This window comes from Linepithema humile, chromosome 6 (genome assembly GCF_040581485.1).
Source record: "Linepithema humile isolate Giens D197 chromosome 6, Lhum_UNIL_v1.0, whole genome shotgun sequence".
Classification (NCBI taxonomy): Eukaryota; Metazoa; Arthropoda; class Insecta; order Hymenoptera; family Formicidae; genus Linepithema; species Linepithema humile.
The window spans coordinates 13,544,874-13,565,499 of NC_090133.1; the positions used below are offsets into that span (position 1 = coordinate 13,544,874).

At 31.8% G+C, this 20,626-nt stretch overlaps 2 protein-coding genes across 6 annotated transcripts in view; one reads left to right on the plus strand and one right to left on the minus strand.

The window, feature by feature from the left end:
* Window positions 1–2,507: 2,507 nt before the first annotated feature.
* The window catches only part of LOC105673286 (putative nuclease HARBI1), a 32,659-nt gene continuing 14,540 nt past the window's right edge, over window positions 2,508–20,626 (plus strand). The window contains exon 1 of the mRNA XM_067358448.1: window positions 2,508–2,986. The gene's annotated coding sequence lies outside the window, so the exon portion shown is untranslated. The remainder of the gene's footprint in view (window positions 2,987–20,626) is intronic.
* Window positions 7,442–16,627, minus strand: LOC137000425 (uncharacterized). 5 transcript variants are annotated; one of them, XR_010890669.1, is made up of 7 exons: window positions 13,981–16,627; window positions 13,650–13,786; window positions 13,162–13,544; window positions 12,740–13,000; window positions 12,506–12,678; window positions 11,945–12,101; window positions 7,444–11,440 (listed from the first exon to the last, which is right to left on the minus strand). XR_010890669.1 is itself a non-coding variant. In XM_067356886.1 (4 exons), exons 1-4 carry the CDS (start codon window positions 14,093–14,095, stop codon window positions 11,307–11,309), a joined length of 480 nt encoding a protein of 159 aa, XP_067212987.1. In that variant the 5' UTR covers window positions 14,096–16,627; the 3' UTR covers window positions 7,442–11,306. The 5 variants fall into 5 exon arrangements, 3 of the variants coding, with proteins under 3 accessions (XP_067212987.1, XP_067212986.1, XP_067212988.1); XR_010890668.1 differs by lacking the exons at window positions 13,162–13,544; window positions 13,650–13,786 and having other exon boundaries at window positions 7,449–11,440; window positions 13,981–16,614; XM_067356886.1 differs by lacking the exons at window positions 12,740–13,000; window positions 13,162–13,544; window positions 13,650–13,786 and having other exon boundaries at window positions 7,442–11,440; window positions 11,945–12,002.

The window sequence follows — 20,626 nt, forward strand, 5'->3', positions numbered from 1 at the left end:
GAATACACACGTATACTATCACGGTCAGTTAATATTGAAAAATTAATTATTATAATAGGAAATTATAATTCTTTTAAATAAAATATTTAAAATTTTATTTTTGAATTATTATTTTAAAAATAAAAAAATTTTATTTTTTGAAATATTATTCTTTCTAATTATTCAAAGAAGTTGCTAAACATGTCCTCCTTCCAAAAATTTTTAATATATTTCACGTATGATAAACAGTAAAAATTTTTGTAATTTTTTCATGACCCGCGCCTACTGCTGCATATAGTAATTTTTAATATAAAATTTTCTTCGTGTAATCGTGCACGTTGTAGTAAATTTGTGGTCCATTTAACTGATCAGCACGATCACTAGACTTGATTCCAATTGATTTTTTCTTCTCTGGGGAAATCTTTAACAATATATTTATCAAAGAGAACAAAGCCAAAATAAAGAGGTATTGTACGATTAAAGTCATGAAGGTTTGGCAACAATTACAAATTAAATGATTAGAGAATCCGGTCGCAATTTACTACGACGTGCACGATTATGCATCGAGGTTGAAAGAGGACACTTAGAGCAACTTCTTTGAATAATTAAAAAAAATATATTTTATAATAATATTTAAAATAATATTTAAAAAATACAAAATTAAATATTTAACTTAAAAGAATTATGATTTCCTATTACAATAATTAATTTTTCCATTTAAACTGATCGCGATAGTTACATGTGTATTCACGCACATAAGAAACGACATAATAAAATTAGCTGTGCAGTAAAAATCAATATCACCTGATTTAAAATCACCTGATAAAAATCAATAATAGTTGACAGATTGGTACGCGTGTACGTGTAGTTACGGATCAGAACGCGCCAGTTCTATCCGAAATCATTGGCAATCTTTGATCGTTTATAACTTCTAAACTATTGTAGCCTATATATTCTTGTATTAAGATTTATTACTCTATTTTACCTGCAGAATATACTATTAACATATTGGCTTAGTTGTGAGTTACCCTGTATAAAGAATATACAGGGTGTCCCAGACCTACCGTCAAACCTCTTCAGGGTAGATTCCTGATGTGATTCTGAGCCGAAAGTTCCTCTTGCAAAATGTCGAGGGTGTCCTAGTTTTTAAGTTATAACCGGTTACAGATCACCAATAAATGCGGTGAATTTTCGCGCGTTCAGGGATGTCACACATCGAAGAACCCCGCGCGCGTGTCTTGTATAACAATTTATTTAACGCGTTTCTCGTAATTATTCACTGTTCACTGTTCACTGTTCACTGTTGCACTGTTGCACTGTTGCACTGTTGCACTGTTGCACTTAGTCCTCCACAGAAAGGGTAGGGTCAGGAAATTTCGCCGGTCAGTTCACACGGTCACACACAGCGTATCTTGCTTTTAACACGCGACGCGTTTTCGCGCACGTGTGTAGCAAGGTTACCATCGCGTCACTTTTTGACACTTTTCACTTAACAAACTGATCACTGATGACTTACCGAATTGTACGAAATTACGATACGCACGCGGAAGCCGTCAAGCACGACACAAGTGCAGAACTGTCAAGCACTAGCGTGAAGCGCAACGCGCTAGTGTGACAGAAAATCAATACGAGCGATACAAAGTATGTCTTATCGCGTCGATACGGAGCAATCGATACGATGTTTCTTAATAATAAAAATTAAATAAAACAAAGGGCTTGTTCGTTTTAGCTGCACTGGGGCAGCTCTGGGTCTGCTCTAAACAAGATAATACAGGACAAACTATTTATCTGTCCTGTATTATCCTGTGTAGAGCAGACCCAGAGCAGCCCCAGTGTAGCTAAAACGAACAAGCCCAAAGTAAAACTTTTATTTTTATTATAAAATTAAATTATTTTCATTACTTTTAATTTATTTATTTCTATAAATTAGTAGATATTAATTAATTATTATTAATATTAATTATTTATTTTTAAAAAATTTACAATATTTATTTTACATTAATTATTATAAGTATTAGAACAGTATAACATGCATTAATATTTACAATTAATATTTACAATATTTATAATTAGTTTAATTTTTAATTAAAATGTCATAATATTCTGCTGCAGTGTACTCCATATTTCATAAACGTTTTATGACATTAGAGTGAAGTACGGCGTGAGTATGCGAATAAATGATGTACTAAATAACATTATTCTTTTTTTATTTAGTATATCATTTGTTCGCATTCCCACTTTTTAACGATAATGCAATAAAACGTTTGTAAAATATGAAGTACACTGCAGTAGAGTACTGTGATATTTTAATTATTTACGGAGAGTGTGGTCAGAACTGTCTCCTTACCGCGCGAAAATATAACGCTCGTTTTCCGGGGCGGAGACAAATCAATCTACATGTCATTTTGCGACTGTTGCATCGCGCGCGAGGAACGGGCCGTTTAAATCCTGATAGACATCTCAATGTCATTGCTGAACGCTCGTATTGATTTTCTGTCACACTAGCGCGTTGCGCTTCACGCTAGTGCTTGACAGTTCTGCACTTGTGTCGTGCTTGACGGCTTCCGCGTGTGTATCGTAATTTCGTACAATTCGGTAAGTCATCAGTGATCAGTTTGTTAAGTGAAAAGTGTCAAAAAGTGACGCAACGGTAACCTTGCTACACACGTGCGCGAAACGCGTCGCGTGTTAAAAGCAAGATACGCTGTGTGTGACCGTGTGAACTGACCGGCGAAATTTCCTGACCCTACCCTTTCTGTGGAGGACTAAGTGCAACAGTGAACAGTGAACAGTAAATAATTACGAAAAACGCGTTAAATAAATTGTTATACAAGACACGCGCGCGGGTTTCTTCGATGTGTGACGTCTCTGAGCGCGCGAAAATTCACCGCATTTATTGGTGATCTGTAACCGATTATAACTCAAAAACTAGGACACCCTTGACATTTTGCAAGAGGAACTTTCGGCTCAGAATCACATCAGGAATCTACCCTGAAGAGGTTTGACGGTAGGTCTGGGACACCCTGTATGTATATATATATGTATATATACAGGGTGATTCGAAATAACCTGATGTCCTTGAAATGTCATATTCTTGAACGAATTCTAAGACGATTTTTCCTTTTGCAAAATTTTGTCCGAAGCTTAGTTTTCGAGTTATAACGGAAAATAGTTCGCTACTTACGAGTCCGATACAACGGGCAGGCAGGGACGCGTCATAAGACAAGCGCCCCCCTACACGGTCAATGTTATTGTATAATATTTTATATTGCATAATATTATTGATAATTTTGATTTTACATTGAAGTTTAGATTATTCGTGTATTTCCTATACAATATTGTACAATTATGATTGATCGTTTAGGGGGGCTATAACGTAATGCTTCAAAGTGAAATATTTGATGACGCGAGTTTTACATAAGTGACAAATTAACTAAAAATATAAAGCGAAGACGAAGTAGTAACCGCAGTTTGATTAAATATTCTTACCTTGGAGAGAATTGACGAGTTTGTATTTTTTGTGACGATTGTCCGTCTTGAAAATAACAGCTTCTCAATTTTACTTGACACTTTACAATTTATTTCAAAACATCACTGTATTATACAAGTAAAGTACTGTGATTAAACACTCGTTACGAGTTACACTCGTAAATATCAATTCCCGCACAGATTAAGGGCCACCGCTTTTCCGTAACGTGTTACGTTGAGTTAAGTACTTCATCGCACAGAGAAAGTCATAACGTAGCATAAGCGTGTATACACGCTACGTTACGATTTTTTCTGTGCGTTGAAATACTTAACGCAACTTAACGCGTTACGGAAAAGTTTGTACGATGGCTTTAAGGGGGGAGCCTCGTGTAACCGGTTAAAAAAATTGAAAAATTTTTTTTTGCTTTAATCAATAGCAATCCATGTAGAAAATATATTCCCAAAGTTACAAAACAAAATTCGAAGTTTTAAGGAGTCCACAGCCTATTTCTTGCGCGCAGATATACAAGCGCGCGGCGGGGCGCTTGGTCAACGGTACCATAAGATATAAGATTATAGAATTTGTAACTGTTTTTGGCGCGTTTTCGGAAGTACTTATTTGAGAGTGCAATTTGGAGAGTGCAAGCAAAGTGTGAAATTCGAAGAAGCAGGAAATCGGAGCCTCAGTTTTAAACTTGTTGTTACACTTTTCTTTTTTACTTTTCAATACCAAAAACTTTAAACGCGTTTTTCTCGAAACCAGTTTTTGGCAATTGGCGGGAAAGATTACTCAAAAACTATTCGATCAATCGAGTTGTCCCTGTGTATACATGTAGTTTAATAATATAAATTGTCGATGAACCTATAAAATTAGTAAAATAATTAATTTAAACAATTTTTATTGCATAAATAAGGTGACATTTTGTGGGTCAAAATCGCAATTTTTTTTTGAAGTGTTGCCATTTTTTCAATTTTCAACTTTTTACTTATTTTTTAGGTTCATCGACTAGATAATTTCATAGAAAAGAAAAACTTTTTTTTTTTTTGGTTTTAAACGAGTGCAAAAGACGCTACAACTCCCGCCAATTCACAACTCCAGTGACGAGGCTGCGTCAACATTTGTTTATAGTGGCTCTATAATCAATTATTTTTAAACAAAAAAAATTTTTTTTTACTTTTTAATATATGTTATAAAACACTAAAAAGTTTTAAAAAGATCCGTTGCATTGTTTCTTAAAAAAAAATTCTTAAAAATCACCTTTGTTTTAGCGATTCATACGAGGCTCCCCCCTTAAGGCACAAAATCCCACCGATTTACGACCGGTAAAATACGACCGATTTACTATTATTATTTATAAAGGTTATTGTTTGTTCACTTTTTAACCGTCGCATACGTAGTTCTACTGCACACTCACGAGATAGCACTGATGTAAGTATCGGTAGAGTAATTGCATGAAAAGAGCCTCGATGCGGATTCTCAGCGTTGATTGATCATAACGTGATCATAACATTATCGATCTCGCTATGGCGTACGTTGCTTTGCGAACGCGCTTGGCGCGAGATATGAGAGTGTCTTATTTTCATTTTTAGGCAATTTAATACCGTAACGAAAAAATGTAGACGGGTATTCTAAACATTCATCTTTCTTAGAATAAACAAATTTCTTTCCACGTTGACTATCTATCACGTTGGCTATCTTTAATAAAATTTAAATAATATGATAGATAGATATTTATTTCTGCATAGTAAAAGAAATCGTACACACAGAAAAGTACATACTGTATTTAAGTAAATAATATTTATTTCAAGTATTTCATAAGTTCATATATCCGCAAATATATTGTAAGTTCGTTATAAGCATAACATTTATTCAAAACGTATTTTAGATCCTATTAAGTTAAATACTTCAATCAAGAATATTAGATTAAAAAAAGAATTCTATTTACTTATTATATAGAGTCGATGGAAGAGAACAATATGTTTTAATAAAGATATCTTTTTTTCTTGAGATAAACTCTTCTTTTGTTTGAATCAAGTATTATATTTACTTATATAGAATAATTACTTACTTTCAAATAAGAGAATATGTATTCAGTGCCAGAGTATAAATTTTTTCAGAAAAAGTTATTCGTTAATTTGAAACAAGAATATTATTTAATTAACATAATAAATTCTTTATTTAAGATAAATGAAGGTTGTGGCGGCTCACCGCCACACAGCTGTACTGAAGCGGCATAATACGCCGCGGCGCCGCTACGCGCCGCAGGCCTTCTACCAGTTATAAGCTTGCGGACCCACCGCCAGGTTGCGCAGGCGGTGAAGAGCTTTCTCGCGATCAAGCTTCGATCGACGAGATATAAAAGAGCTGCTCCGCAGATCTTTACTCACTCACTCGCTTCAAGGCGAGCTCTCACTAAGGGCCCTTGAACGGAGTCACAGCTCTGCTTCGAAGAGCGCAACCAGCAAGTCTTCTCGACTTTTCACAGTGCCTGGGAAGGCACGGAAGCGAGAGACTCAGTCTCAGCTCCGACCGCACACCTCACGTAGGATGTACAGCTACGGTCAGCTGACGCACCAGCATCGCCGTCGCCACCACAGACTCTACAGCGGAAAATAATTCCCTTAGAGTTCTGTGCCCGGTTGACTCGGCCCCCACGTGACCCTCACGTTCCAGGGGACATCCGAATGCGAAGGCCTCTCCCGCCTCGGCTCGCAGACTCACTTGCGCCTTCGAGAGCCGGACGGTCGCAGCGCATGGCACAACGGAGACATACTCCACCGCAACGCAAACCTCGCCGCCGGGATGCAACACGCACCCTCGCATGAATCGTCCTGTTAAGGACCCGATTCCAACCACGCAGACGCGGCCGGTAATATCTTACCGCGCCCGTCACCTTTCATTCGAAACTCGCGGCCTTACACTCTGCCGCGAATGCGCTGCTGGCGCACTCAAGTTACACATACACTTGTACATACATACTTCTCTCTGACAAAGAAATAAACACATTTCTACGCCATTGACTCTCTCTCACTTCTCACCAGTCGAACACAATCCATTAGGCCAAACGCCTATAAAGGTAAATACTAATGTTGAAATATGTATGTAATTTTTTACTTCATACAAAAATTTGATATATTCAGTTAGAATAAAATTTCCATAAATACAAATAAAATTAATATTTATTCCTAATATTCGATTTTCTCAAGGAATAGCTAAATAGTTTGAAACAAAGTAATAAATAAGTTCTCTCAAATATATATTTTTTAGAGAAAATATGATTTAAAAAATTCATTGTCTTGCAAAAAAATCGCTTGATTGCTTAAGCCTTGATATCAAGATATAAGTTAGTAAATTTAACTTATTTCTCTCTATTTGATAGATTAAAATTCTTAACTGATATTTATTTCAATGCTCAAGCCATATGAAATATAGAAAGTCATATTTTCACACCGCTTCAGCATTGTGAGAAAAGTATCAATTAAGAATCTTAATTTATCAAATAGAGAGAAATAAGTTAAATTTACTAACTTATATCTTGATATCAAGGCTTAAGCAATCAAGCGATTTTTTTGCAAGACAATGAATTTTTTAAATCATATTTTCTCTAAAAACAATATATTTGAGAAAACTTATTTATTACTTTGTTTCAAACTATTTAGCTATTCCTTGAGAAAATCGAATATTAGGAATAAATATTAATTTTATTTGTATTTATGGAAATTTTATTCTAACTGAATATATAAATTCTTGTATAAAGTAAAAAATTACATACATATTTCAACATTAGTATTTATCTTCATTTATCTTAAATAAAGAATTTATTATATCTTTATATCAAGGCTTAAGCAACCAAGCGATTTTTTTGCTAGATCTACTATGAATGAATTTTCTTGAATCATATATTTTCCAAATGCAATATATTTAAAAGAATTTACTTATTTATTTATTTTAAATCGTTCAATATTATGAGTAAGTTTTTTTAAATAACATGGTACTTTTCTAAAAATAATATATTTAAAATTTAAGTAATAATTATTTTAAGAAAAGTATAAGTAAAAAGCAGTTGGGTTTTATTAATAAAACAAAATATTTGAAAAAAATATTTATTTGTTTTTATTTTTGTTACAGAAGTATAATTATGTGAACATAATATAAATATTCTAAATACAAGATATATCTTCATTATTGAAATAAACAAACATTAATATTAATATTCATAGAAAAAACATTATGCTAATAAATAATGTTTCTAAACATTTCAAGTTGTTCTCTATTCAGATTAATAACAAATAAAAATATCCTTAATTCACAGATAGTAATATCTCTATCTAAAAGAGATACAAAAATAAATGTATAATCTCTAATCTGTAATAGAGATACAAAAATAAAAAAATACCTTTTAAAATGAAACTAAACAAACTCTATTCCGCAACAATGAGATCATTAAATAATGAAAAGATACCTCATTCTTATCACTAATTATCTTTAGTTTATTTAATTAATAAAAATATTAAAATTATTCCTGTATATATTTATGTAGACAGCCAAGAAATTGTTTGTAGTTAATATTTTGAGAGAGAAAGCATCATCTGACCTGTATTAATTACATGTAAATTAAGTGGAACAAGATAACTCAATTCATTAATGTAATAAAATGTAAAATTCTTTTTTTTATCATTAATTACTTCGTAAGCATGAAAATGTTCATTATAATTGAATGTAATTAATTTCTCGCAATAGAGGTAACAGCTGTTATCAGATATTTTTTTCAGAACATATTTTATTCTACTGAATTGTGGTAAAATATCATCTGCTGTTCTAATCACAGAAGAAGGTTTATAGCAAATACCATTTTCTTCATAATATGTAATAAACAGAAAATCTTCAAATAATTTGGTATTCGTTTTATTTCTAAACTTTGCTGTGTTAATATGACCCCACTTAATATTATCAGAAAATCCTTTCTTATTTAAATATCGATACGTACATCTAAGCTGGATTCGGTTACAAAGTGTAAAAGGCAGATTCACGCGACTCCTGCAATTCTGAGCATTCAATTTCAAATCTTTATGCTTAGCTTCAAATCTCATAGATGATAAGTAATGAGGAGGTCCCATTTTTTCAATAATGCGAGGATAGTGTGTCAAAAAGTGGTGTTTAGGTTTAAGATGGTCAAAAAGAGATATATATAATTTGTTGTGTTCAGAAATATAAAGACTTAGTTGTTGAATTGCTGTTTTAGGTATACATGGACTGGAACAAATTTCTGTTATTTTCAAAGCTAATAAATAAAATTCCCAAATTTTATTGCCTTGTGGAACAATATCACCGACTATAAAACGAAAATGATTTACCAATGCATTCATCTCAGCAGCTGAACAGATTATACTTCCATTTTTTAAGTGATTTTCCTTAATGGCTGGAGGTATGTTTTTTTCATGTGGATCATATAAATTGTATTTGATTTTGAAATTAAGAGATTCCAATGTAAAATATTTTGAATATATTAATTTTGATATAATATTTGCCATATCATATCTTAAAACACCTTCATATAAATCGTGCATAACATCTACACATTGATTTTCATAAATATGGTAATATTCCAAATCATTAAAAATACATCTCTCCTTTATTCCAAAATATTAGTTTTCCAAATGATCCACATATTGATTTTTTAATCTTAATAGATTTGATTGTTCTGTAATCAGTTCTTTTGTAACATTTTTGTCTGCCAAGCAAAACCTACAATAATAATTAGAAGAAAAACTTTCAGTCAACCCGAGTATTGAATGAACTCCTAAATTATCGCCTATTACAAAAGAACATGCAAAATATATATGTTTTTTATCATTTTCTATGTATAAACCATCCTTCTCCAGAAATTTCAATTCATTTATCACATGCTTTAAAACAGCACTATTTCCAAAATGACATCTATCTAAACTGTGAAATAATGTAGAGATAAATATATTTTCTAGGCGACTACTGTATTTTGGTGGAATGGTCGGAATACTATAATACAAACATCCAATTTTATAATAACCAGCGTGACTTCCCAGTGGATTACCAACTTCAAAATTATCAAAGTATAGAATTAATGGCAAAATTATCTTATTAGAAGTTGTAACTGTTTTTATGGACTTCCACAGAGAACCTTGTACTATATTTTTATAAGATTTTGTATTGTTAATCTCTAAATATTTTTGATAATCCACAATTTGTTGTAAAACATTGGGAAGTTTAAAAAATTGTTGTAATTGTTCTTGGATAGGAACATAACAACAAGTTCTATTCTTTATTGTAAGTGATACTCTATTCTGCCGTCTGGATTTATCAGGTGAAGTGCTTATGATAATCTGTGATGGTTTTATAAAATACTTTAAATTTTTTTAAAAAAAGATTCTCTTTTATATTCTGTGTTAAAATTATTTAAATATTTGGAAATTACTTTAAAAGAATCCACTACCTCATTCAAATCGCAATTTAAAATAATTTGTTCAAGTCCATTTAATAATTCCAAACAACAAAAATTGTGAATAATTTCAATAATTTTTTGAATGTCAGATTTAGTTAGAGATAAATTATCATATAATTGAGCAACTAAATGTTGGATTGCTATGTCGAGTTTTTTTAGAAACAATGGAACATCCTTCAATATATCTTTTTTATGGTTTGAAAAAGATTCTGTCTCAGGACAAAATTTCGTATCTGAATTGGAATCGAAAGTGTGCACCTGTATTGTGTCTGATGTAGTTGGAACATCTACAGGTTTTTTTGAAGATGCATCGAATCCATGAGTTAAAATATGTTTTTTAAAACTATCTTTTCTATGAAATGATCTAAGACAATTATCGATATGACAAGTAAAGATATCTTTCGTATGAATATATTTTAAATGAAAGATATATTTATCAATATCATTAAAATTAACATCACAATAAGCACAATTCATTTTGAATATTGTAATTTCTTGGCTGTTTATATATTAATCAAATCTACTGATCAAATGTTATATTTTGAATAATATCTTGAATATAAGGATATCTTTTTAAACATTTTCTTTGGCTGTTAAAGATCGCTATTTCAATGGCTTCATAAATATGTTCGCTTTGTGGAGGATAGCGAATACGCATAACATGAAAAATTTTGAAAAATATATCTAATGCCTTTAGACAGTTCTCATATTCATATTTCACTTCATTAATGACAATATATATTTTATTAATCTCAGTGTAAGTTGGACCTTCGACTAAAAGGAAAGGTTGTAAATGTAGATCCCGTATTTTTGCTCATTCTTTTTGCAAATTAATTTTACTTTCAATATCGGCTGCACTCTAATGGAATAGAAAACATTCAGATATCCCCTTAAAGATAATTCGAGAGAACAAAGAAGCTAAAAGAAGTGCCAATTTTGCTCCAGGAGTGGCAAGTAAAAGCGGCATGTTTTTTTATAATTTTTGAGCTGCAGACTTTGATTCTAATGTTACAAAAATTTTTATTTATTGGAAAAGTAATAAAATCAGCATATAAAGCTTTTAAACATCTAGTATCGTAAATTATTATTATTGTAGAGCTTCATGAACGAATGTTTTACCAACAGGAAAACACAAATTAATACGTTTGTCAAATTCAACAATAATACTTTACGGTACTAGATGTTTAATAGCTTCAGATATCTGATTTTAATCTTTTCCCGACAAATAAAAATTGATTATAATTAAATTCTGTAGCTCGCAAGCTATAGAAAAAAATATATCGCTTTTACCACTTGCTTTTACCTACTTGCCACTCCGGAAACAAGCATTAGTATTTTTTCGACATCCTCTTTTTCAATTTTTGGTAGTTTTTAATAATACTAACAGTTGCATGAATTATAATAGAATCTATACATTCTTGGGTCGAAAATTTCCAGTGCCTTTTTTTTACTATGAGTCTTCCCTTTGGTGGTAAAATATGACAGTAGTATGATTTGTTTTGCTACTTTGGAATCTAGAGAATAGAAAAACATCTCACTGTACACAATTAAATCTGACAATCTTAATCTTGACATATGTTGTCAAGATTATAAACCTAGATAACTCTCAAAACCTTTTAATTATCATCCATAATTAATTAAAAAATTATTAACAAATAAAGATGCTTCCATAATAATTATTTTTCTTGCTGACAATCAGACAAATTACTGATAAATTAATCTCTCTGGTAATTATAATCTCTAGGTTAAGTTGAGTTTGAATTTTCGTGGAGTGGGAGTGTGGGGCGGAGAAGCTATATAATTAAAACTATGAAAAAATGAAAATTTATTTTATCGTAACCTTTGTATGAAACTTTTTCACCACAATGTTTAGTTGAAATAAAACAGCAAGCCATCTTATATGGAACGTTCTCTGTATCTTTTTTTATATTATATTGTTATACTTTTTTTATATTACACTAAAATCATCTTTACAGATTTGTTAGATTTAATTCATTCTATACTAAATATATACTCACTTTCAGAAAGTGATTCCAAATCCTCAATGTCAATTTTCAGAATATTTTTGTCGAGGCCCTGTTTATAATGAATTACTTTATCAAAGAATAAGTTCCAATATTTAAATAGGTTAAGACTACAATTTGGAAATAATAATTCGTCAAAATCATTGTTTATCTGTAAGAGAATAAAACATGCATTTTAGAGAGAGAGAGAGAGAGAGAGAGAGAAAGAGAAAGAGAAAGAGAAAGAGAGGGGGGGAGAGAGAGAGGGGGGGGAGAGAGAGAGAGAGAGAGAAAGAGAGAGAGAGAGAGAGAGAGAGAGAGAGAGAGAGAGAGAGAGAGAGAGAGAGAGAGAGAGAGAGAGAGAGAGAGAGAGAGAGAGAGAGAGAGAGAGAGAGAGAGAGAGAGAGAGAGAGAGAGAGAGAGAGAGAGAGAGAGAGAGAGAGAGAGAGAGAGAGAGAGAGAGAGAGAGAGAGAGAGAGAGAGAGAGAGAGAGAGAGAGAGAGAGAGAGAGAGAGAGAGAGAGAGAGAGAGAGAGAGAGAGAGAGAGAATGAGAATTATATTAATTAATAACTTACAAGAGTGTCTACATTTGATTGTTTCAAAATAGGCCATTGCTCAATAAAGTCAAATGCAGTAGTCGCTTTTGATTCTTGTCTCAATTGAAACGTATTTTTCCAATGGATGAGAACTTGTTCCCAAGGTTCGTTTCTAGAACTTAACCACAAATAGGAGTCGTTCGTAGACAAATCTGAAAATTTTAAATTTATATTATATATACAGCATATTTCTTTCTTAAATTCTTATTTTACCTATTTTTGGTTTTCTTGTAGATTCATTAATAATCTCTAAATTATCTGTTGCTTTTCTTTTTTTTTGTTAGTCTTGCATAACCACCTTGATGAATCAAATTTTTAGCTTTATCAATTAATTTTCCTCTACATATAATAGTTTTTCCAGTTGGAGAATCTTGTTTTCGTATTGCAGGTATATAATAAATTGTTGAAGGCTCGTTAGGAAATAGACTTTTTATTTTTGCTACTATTGACTGATAATTTTTGTGACTTAATCGCCTGAAAACAACACAAAACTGTATAAAAAGAATAAAAATATATGTAGTTGCAGATATATTTTATTTATTAAAAGATAATTATATATATTTGATATATTTCATATATAATATTTAATTTTGTAAAATCTATAACCTATTATGTAATGATATAAATGGCCTTACTGTCTGCAATGAAATGGGAATAAATGTCTCATTATTATATCCACAAGCTTATTTCTAAGGCAATCATTTAGGCAATTTTTATTATTATAGAAAGAAATAATAGCTTTTCCCATTGGAGCTAATTCAAGTAATTGAATTAAATTGAAGTCAGGCATTTCGATATTTTTACAAAATTCTTCATAGGAATGGCATGTTTGCCTATGTTTGTTTTCGTCTTCGGGTACTACAACAGTACCATCACTATCTGAAGTACTAACAATGGAATCCATACTAACAGTCGAAGATGTGAGATCTTTCTCTTTTAAATAATGCTTATTTAATTGAATTATTGAAGTTAACGGGATTATTGACCCATCATTTTCCACTTGAAAGATACATAAATCCTAACGACGATAAAATATTCAATAAATGAAAAAATAAAATATGTAAGTATTAATAAGTGGTAAATAGTTTCACAAATGTCTGAATAAATTAACCTAAAAACTTACATTATCTTTTTTTTGTAAACTAAATTCTTCATATTTTTCGATAAAGTTAAGTCTATCTCCAATATTTGGAATAAGTTCATTTATCATATCTTTATTTGTTAACAATTTTGATATGTGATGTGTTTTAATGTTATGTTCTACAATAAAAATATCAAAGTAAGAATTATATATTTATTATATAGAATTTTTTTGTATCATACTGATACTGTGTCATACTGATCACACACTCTTACTGATCATACTCATCTCACTCTTATTTATTACTTAAAAATTTGAGTAAAATATGAAAAATTTCATTTTTTTAATTTTGGAATAATCGAAATACACTTACCTTCAAAACGTGGTATCAAATTATTGCAACCGATCTTTTCTAACAGATCTGCAATATTGGGCAATACAGCATCTTCATTATTTTCCATGGCATCACACAATGTCGATGTGGACATGATCACAATTCCGAAAATGACGATCGAAATATGATCTCGCCGTATTTTCCACACAGTCGGTAAAGATATGTAAGATGATTAGAATCTATTAATGATACGACGACACAACGTGCACGTACCCGACATGAAACACAAGACGGTGTCGTTATGGATCCTGCACATTAGGACGCGAAAGAATGAAGACGCGGCTGACGCAACAGATAGTCGATAGTTATTTGTCTGCGTTCAGCAAAGAAAGCAACTCGGCGAGTATACAATGATTCTTTAATATGATTGGTTCTCATCTATTTTTCGCTTGATCTACGTGTGAAAATCAATCATAATGGCTGCGTTCCGTAAAGCACATATGCGCGCATGTATCTATAGTATACGTAACGTATACTGTAGATACATGCGCGCATATGCTCTTTACGGAACGCAGTCAATAAAGAATCATTGAGCATTGAGCACTTACCGAGCTGCTTTGTCTGCTAAACGTAGCCGTTGCAACTGAACATATGCGATTGGTAGAGGAAGCAAAATGTGCAGGTTCAAAAAAGAAATGTTGATTTTAAGTATCTGATGTTCTTCACTAAAGAATTATAGTAGGCTAATTTATTGAAATAAGAGTAATTACTTGTTTTGAGATAACATTGTTGTGCGGAATATAAAAATCTTATTTCAAATAATAAATTTTGTTCCTAGAATAAACATGTTTATTTAAATTGAAAATATGGATTTACTTTAAACAAAAACAAATTTCTTGTTTCAAAATTATATTCTACTATTTCTGAATCTATTGCATGGAATTGGAAGAAATACACTAAATTTTTCTGATCTAATAAATTTTCTTATATTAATATATTATCAAATATTCAAATTAACCAAATTTGACTTTTCTTCGACAAAATTTTATAATATTCTTCAACGGAAAATAATTACTTTTTTTGAGTATATGATGATGAGTTTATCAAAAATTTGTGACGAGTATATTTTAAGACTATTATCAAGAAAATATTCTTTATTAAAGATAATTGTTACTTAAAAGAAGAAAAGTAAACCGAATAATTACTTTTCTTGGCAATAGAATGATATTTTTCTCTGTGTAGTATCGAAAAAAAGCAGATTGCTATAATTGTATTTATTTAATAATTTTTTAAAATTTTTAAATTCTTTCTCTCTTTCTCTCTCTCTCTTAATTGTTTTGCGGTTTTTAATAAATGTCCAACGAAAGAGATTTGGTCGCCCTGAAAAGGGCGGATTTGTCTTATTTTTATAATAAATGTTCGAAATGGCCTCCGTCCATCTCAATGCAAGCTCTCAAGCGTCGTATTATATTATGTTGCACATTCTCCAACATATCTTCATCAATACTCCAAATTGCTTCGTGCAATTTTGCGTCTAATTCTTCCATATTTTCGGGAAGTTTCCTATACACAATCTCCTTACAATAACCCCATAGGAAAAAATCCAAAGGGTTGAGGTCCGGAGATCTTGCGGGCCAATTTATTGGACCATACCGGCCCATCCAACGCCCAGGAAACTGTCTATTTAAGAAATTGGTCACAATTCTTGCGTTGTGTGGCCCGGCACCATCTTGTTGGAAAACAATATTGTTCCTCTCGAGTAAAGGAACTTCTTCCAAAAAATCGGGCATTGTGTTTTCCAGGAAGTGAAGATAATTTGCGCCATTTAAATTGTCCGGAAGGTAAACGGAACCGAATATTTGTGTTCCCATTATTCCAGCCCAAACATTCCTCTTCCAACTAGTTTTTGAAGCTCCTGGGATGGGTGCATCGTGAATTTTTATCGCTCCAACAATGATTGTTGTGCGAATTCAAGATTCTTTCTCGTGTGAATAACGATTCATCGCTAAATATGATACGAGAAAGAAATCTTGGATTTCTATCCATCTTTCTCAGGAAATCTTCGCAAAAATTTCGTTTTCAAGTTTAATTTTCCAATCATAATTTTTGCACACGAGTGTAGTGAAATGCGTGCAACTTTTCTTCCTTAAGTATTCTTTGCAACGTGGAATACGAGAAATCATGATAGCGAGCAATAACTCTAATACTAGTATCAAATTCTTGCTCGATAACATTTTGCAAATTTCTTGTGGTCCAGTTCCTGCCAACATCATGTTTATTTGACAATACGCTGCCAGTTTCATACAATTTAAATTGTAATAAATAATGTTAATGATAAATAATTACGTTATCATTCTTATTTATTAAGATGCAGTCAGTTTTATACAACCTATGAGTTGCAGCGAGTATCACAATCGGCGGAGGATGTCGGTTTGAATATAACTCGGCGTATTTTTTTGCAGCCACATGATATTGCCTTTGACACTCACCGAGTGCCATCAGTATATCGTAATATTCTTGAGTTGAATATGCCATTTCTTTATTGTCTTAATTGATGGAGGATGATTAACACAGATATCGATTTTGTCATATTATTTGTATGATCATTTCTTTGCAACCGCAACATAATGCAAAAAACTTCAGCGAGCAATTTGGATAATTGAATAAAACATAAAAATGTAAATATTTTCATATAATTATAGTTTTTTACTCGCTGGTTGCATGCAGCCCGAATGATAAATAATAATGTTACTATTCTTATTTTTTATGATTTTTTACTCGCCGCAGTTCAGAGGTTGAATGAAACTGGCAGCGTCTGAACAAATAAGAATAGTAACATTATTATTTAACATTCAGGTTGCATGCAACCGGCGAGTAAAGAACCATAATTGTATATTGTATATTGTAAATATTGTAAATTGTATATTGTAAATATTTAAATTTTTATGTTTTATTCAATTATTTAAATTGCTCGCTGAAGTTTGTTGCATTATGTTGCGGTTGCAAAGCAACGATCATATAAATAATGTGACAAAATCGATATTTGTGTCAATCATCCTCCATCGATTAAGACACAAGAAAAAAATGGCATATTCAACGCAAGAATATTATGATATGCTGATGGCACTCGGTGAGTGTCAAGGGCAGTATCATGTGGCTGCTAGAAGATACGCCGAATTAAATCCAAACCGAGCACGACATCCTCCGCCGAATGTGATACTCGCCGCAGCTCAGAGGTTGTATAAAACTGACAGCATTTTAACAAATAAGAATGATAATGTAATTATTTATCATTAACGTTAGTATTTATTACAATTCAGATTGTATGAAACTGGCAGCGTATTGTCAAACAAGCATGATGTTGGAAGGAATCGGACGGCAAGAACAATGCAAAATGTGGAAACGGTAATTCATGCTATCGAGCAAGAACCTGATACTAGTATCAGAGTTATTGCTCGCGATCATGATTTATCGTATTCCACAGTGCAAAAAATACTTAAGGAAGAAAAGTTGCACGCATTTCACTACACTCGTGTGCAACATTTGCGACCGAAAGATTATCCTCGAAGACGAAATTTTTGCGAAGATTTCCTGAGGAAGGTGGATCGAGATCCAAGATTTCTTTCTCGTGTGATATTTAGCGATGAATCGTTATTCACACGAGAAGGAATCTTGAATTCGCACAATAATCATTGTTGGAGCGATGAAAATCCACGATGCACCCGTCTCAGGAGCTTCCAAACTCGTTGGAAGAGAAATGTTTGGGCTGGAATAATGGGAACACAAATATTCGGTCCCGTTTACCTTCCGGACAATTTAAATGGCGCAAATTATTTTCACTTCCTGGAAAACACAATGCCCGATTTTTTGGAAGAAGTTCCTTTACTCGAGAGGAACAATATTGTTTTCCAACAAGATGGTGCCGGGCCACACAACGCAAGAATTGTGACCAATTTCTTAAATAGACAATTTCCTGGGCGTTGGATGGGCCGGTATGGTCCAATAAATTGGCCCGCAAGATCTCCGGACCTCAACCCTCTGGATTTTTTCCTATGGGGTTATTGTAAGGAGATTGTGTATAGGAAACTTTCCGAAAATATGGAAGAATTGGACGCAAAATTGCACGAAGCAATTTGGAGTATTGATGAAGATATGTTGGAGAATGTGCAACATAATATAATACGGCGCCTGAGAGCTTGCATTGAGATGGACGGAGGCCATTTCGAACATTTATTATAAAAATAAGACAAATCCGCCCTTTTCAGGGCGACCAAATCTCTTTTCGTTGGACATTTATTAAAAACCGCAAAACAATTAAGAGAGAGAGAGAGAGAGAGAAAGAATTTAAAAATTTTAAAAGATTATTAAATAAATACAATTATAGCAATCTGCTTTTTTTTCGATACTACGATTTCTTTTACTATGCAGAAATAAATATCATATTATTTAAATTTTATTAAAGATAGCCAACGTGATAGATAGTCAACGTGAAAAGAAATTTGTTTATTTTAAGAAAGATGAATGTTTAGAATACCCGTCTACATTTTTTCGTTACGGTATTAAATTGCCTAAAAATGAAAATAAGACACTCTCATATCTCGCGCCAAGCGCGTTCGCAAAGCAACGTACGCCATAGCGAGATCGATAATGTTATGATCACGTTATGATCAATCAACGCTGAGAATCCGCATCGAGGCTCTTTTCATGCAATTACTCTACCGATACTTACATCAGTGCTATCTCGTGAGTGTGCAGTAGAACTACGTATGCGACGGTCAAAAAGTAAACAAACAATAACCTTTATAAATAATAATAGTAAATCGGTCGTATTTTATCGGTCGTAAATCGGTGGGATTTTGTGCCTTAAAGCCATCGTACAAACTTTTCCGTAACGCGTTAAGTTGCGTTAAGTATTTCAACGCACAGAAAAAATTGTAACGTAGCGTGTATACACGCTTATGCTACGTTATGACTTTCTCTGTGCATTGAAGTACTTAACTCAACGTAACACGTTACGGAAAAGTGGTGGCTTTTAATCTGTGCGGGAATTGATATTTACGAGTGATACAAGTAAAGTACTGTGATTAAACACAGTAAATACAGTGATGTTTTGAAATAAATTGTGAAGTGTCAAGTGAAATTGAGAAGCTGTTATTTTCAAGACGGACAATCGTCACAAAAAAATACAAACTCGTCGATTCTCTCCAAGGTAAGAATATTTAATCAAACCGCGATTACTACTTCGTCTTCGCTTTGTATTTTTAGTTAATTTGTCACTTATGTAAAACTCGCGTCATCAAATATTTCACTTTGAAGCATTACGTTATAGCCCCCCTAAACGATCAATAATAATTGTACAATATTGTATAGGAAATACACGAATAATCTAAACTTCAATATAAAATCAAAATTATCAATAATATTATGCAATATAAAATATTATACAATAACATTGACCGTGTAGGGGGGCGCTTGTCTTATGACGCGTCCGTGCCTGTCCGTTGTATCGGACTCGTAAGTAGCGAACTATTTTCCGTTATAACTCGAAAACTAAGCTTTGGACAAAATTTTGCAAAAGGAAAAATCGTCTTAGAATTCGTTCAAGAATATGACATTTCAAGGACATCAGGTTATTTCGAATCACCCTGTATATATGTGAGATATTTAAAATTGTTATATGTAAGTGATATAAAGAAAATGACATCTTTATTTTAAAGTACATATAAGTATTTACAAAACCTTCTCAATTGTGGAATTTAATCAATGTTATAATGAAATTTATTATATTTATTCAGAAAATATTAACAAAATGAGTAACTGTGATGATGCAAATATAAATGAAGAGATTAATAACTCAAAGAAATAAAGTAATTCTAAGAAACATATTGATGTAGCTGTATCTTATAGTAAGTACAAATTCATTTTCCAAGTATTTCTGTAACTAAATTATTATCATTATATTATTGTTATTATAATCCAAACATGAATAGCAATCTCTTGTTATATTTTTAGGTAATACTAATGCAATGATTATCTGTGTTGACCTGCGTGCAATTAATAACATGATTATGAAAAAAACATCAATAAATTTTCATTTCTATTGTCAGATGGAAGAAGTGCTAAAATTGACATTAATTTGGAGTCCTTGGAGACTGATTGTCAAAAGGAAAAGCTTGTATTTATCTTTTTTTTATGATATATATGTGTTTCTAAATATTTTTTATTTTGAAATGAGAGATCATACATATCTGTTATGAAAAGTTTAATTTATCCGGAATATAATTTGAATTAGAAAAAATGTAACATGTTTTTATATATAGATAGAATATAATTATGGATACGATTTTTTATATATGTGAGGTATATTTATGATAGAAATGCTTGTAGTAATTTCAACTTTCTTTGATAAGATAAATAATAGAACACATTAATAAAAGTAAAAACTACTTTGTTATTCTTCCTTAAAATCTAACATAAATACTACAAGCATTTCTATCATAAAACCAAAGTTTTTAATAAATGTTACAATTTTTTCTTTATGTATTAACGTTTTGAATCCGGATGATGTATATGGGTAAGAAAAACTAAGATTTTAGGAATTAGGTTGATTAAATGACTTCATGTAAATAAAAGCAAGTTTATTTATATTACAGTTTATATAATAAAGTGAGAAAAACTAAACCTT

Coding starts and splice junctions, on each gene's coding strand:
- LOC137000425 (XM_067356885.1), bottom strand. CDS start 14,095: ATGTCCACATCGACATTGTGTGATGCCATGGAAAATAATGAAGATGCT. Junction 12,102..12,505: donor AATCAAATGTAGACACTCTT/GTAAGTTATTAA, acceptor ATTCTCTTACAG/ATAAACAATGATTTTGACGA. Junction 11,441..11,944: donor TTTGGAATCACTTTCTGAAA/GTGAGTATATAT, acceptor TCTATTCTCTAG/ATTCCAAAGTAGCAAAACAA.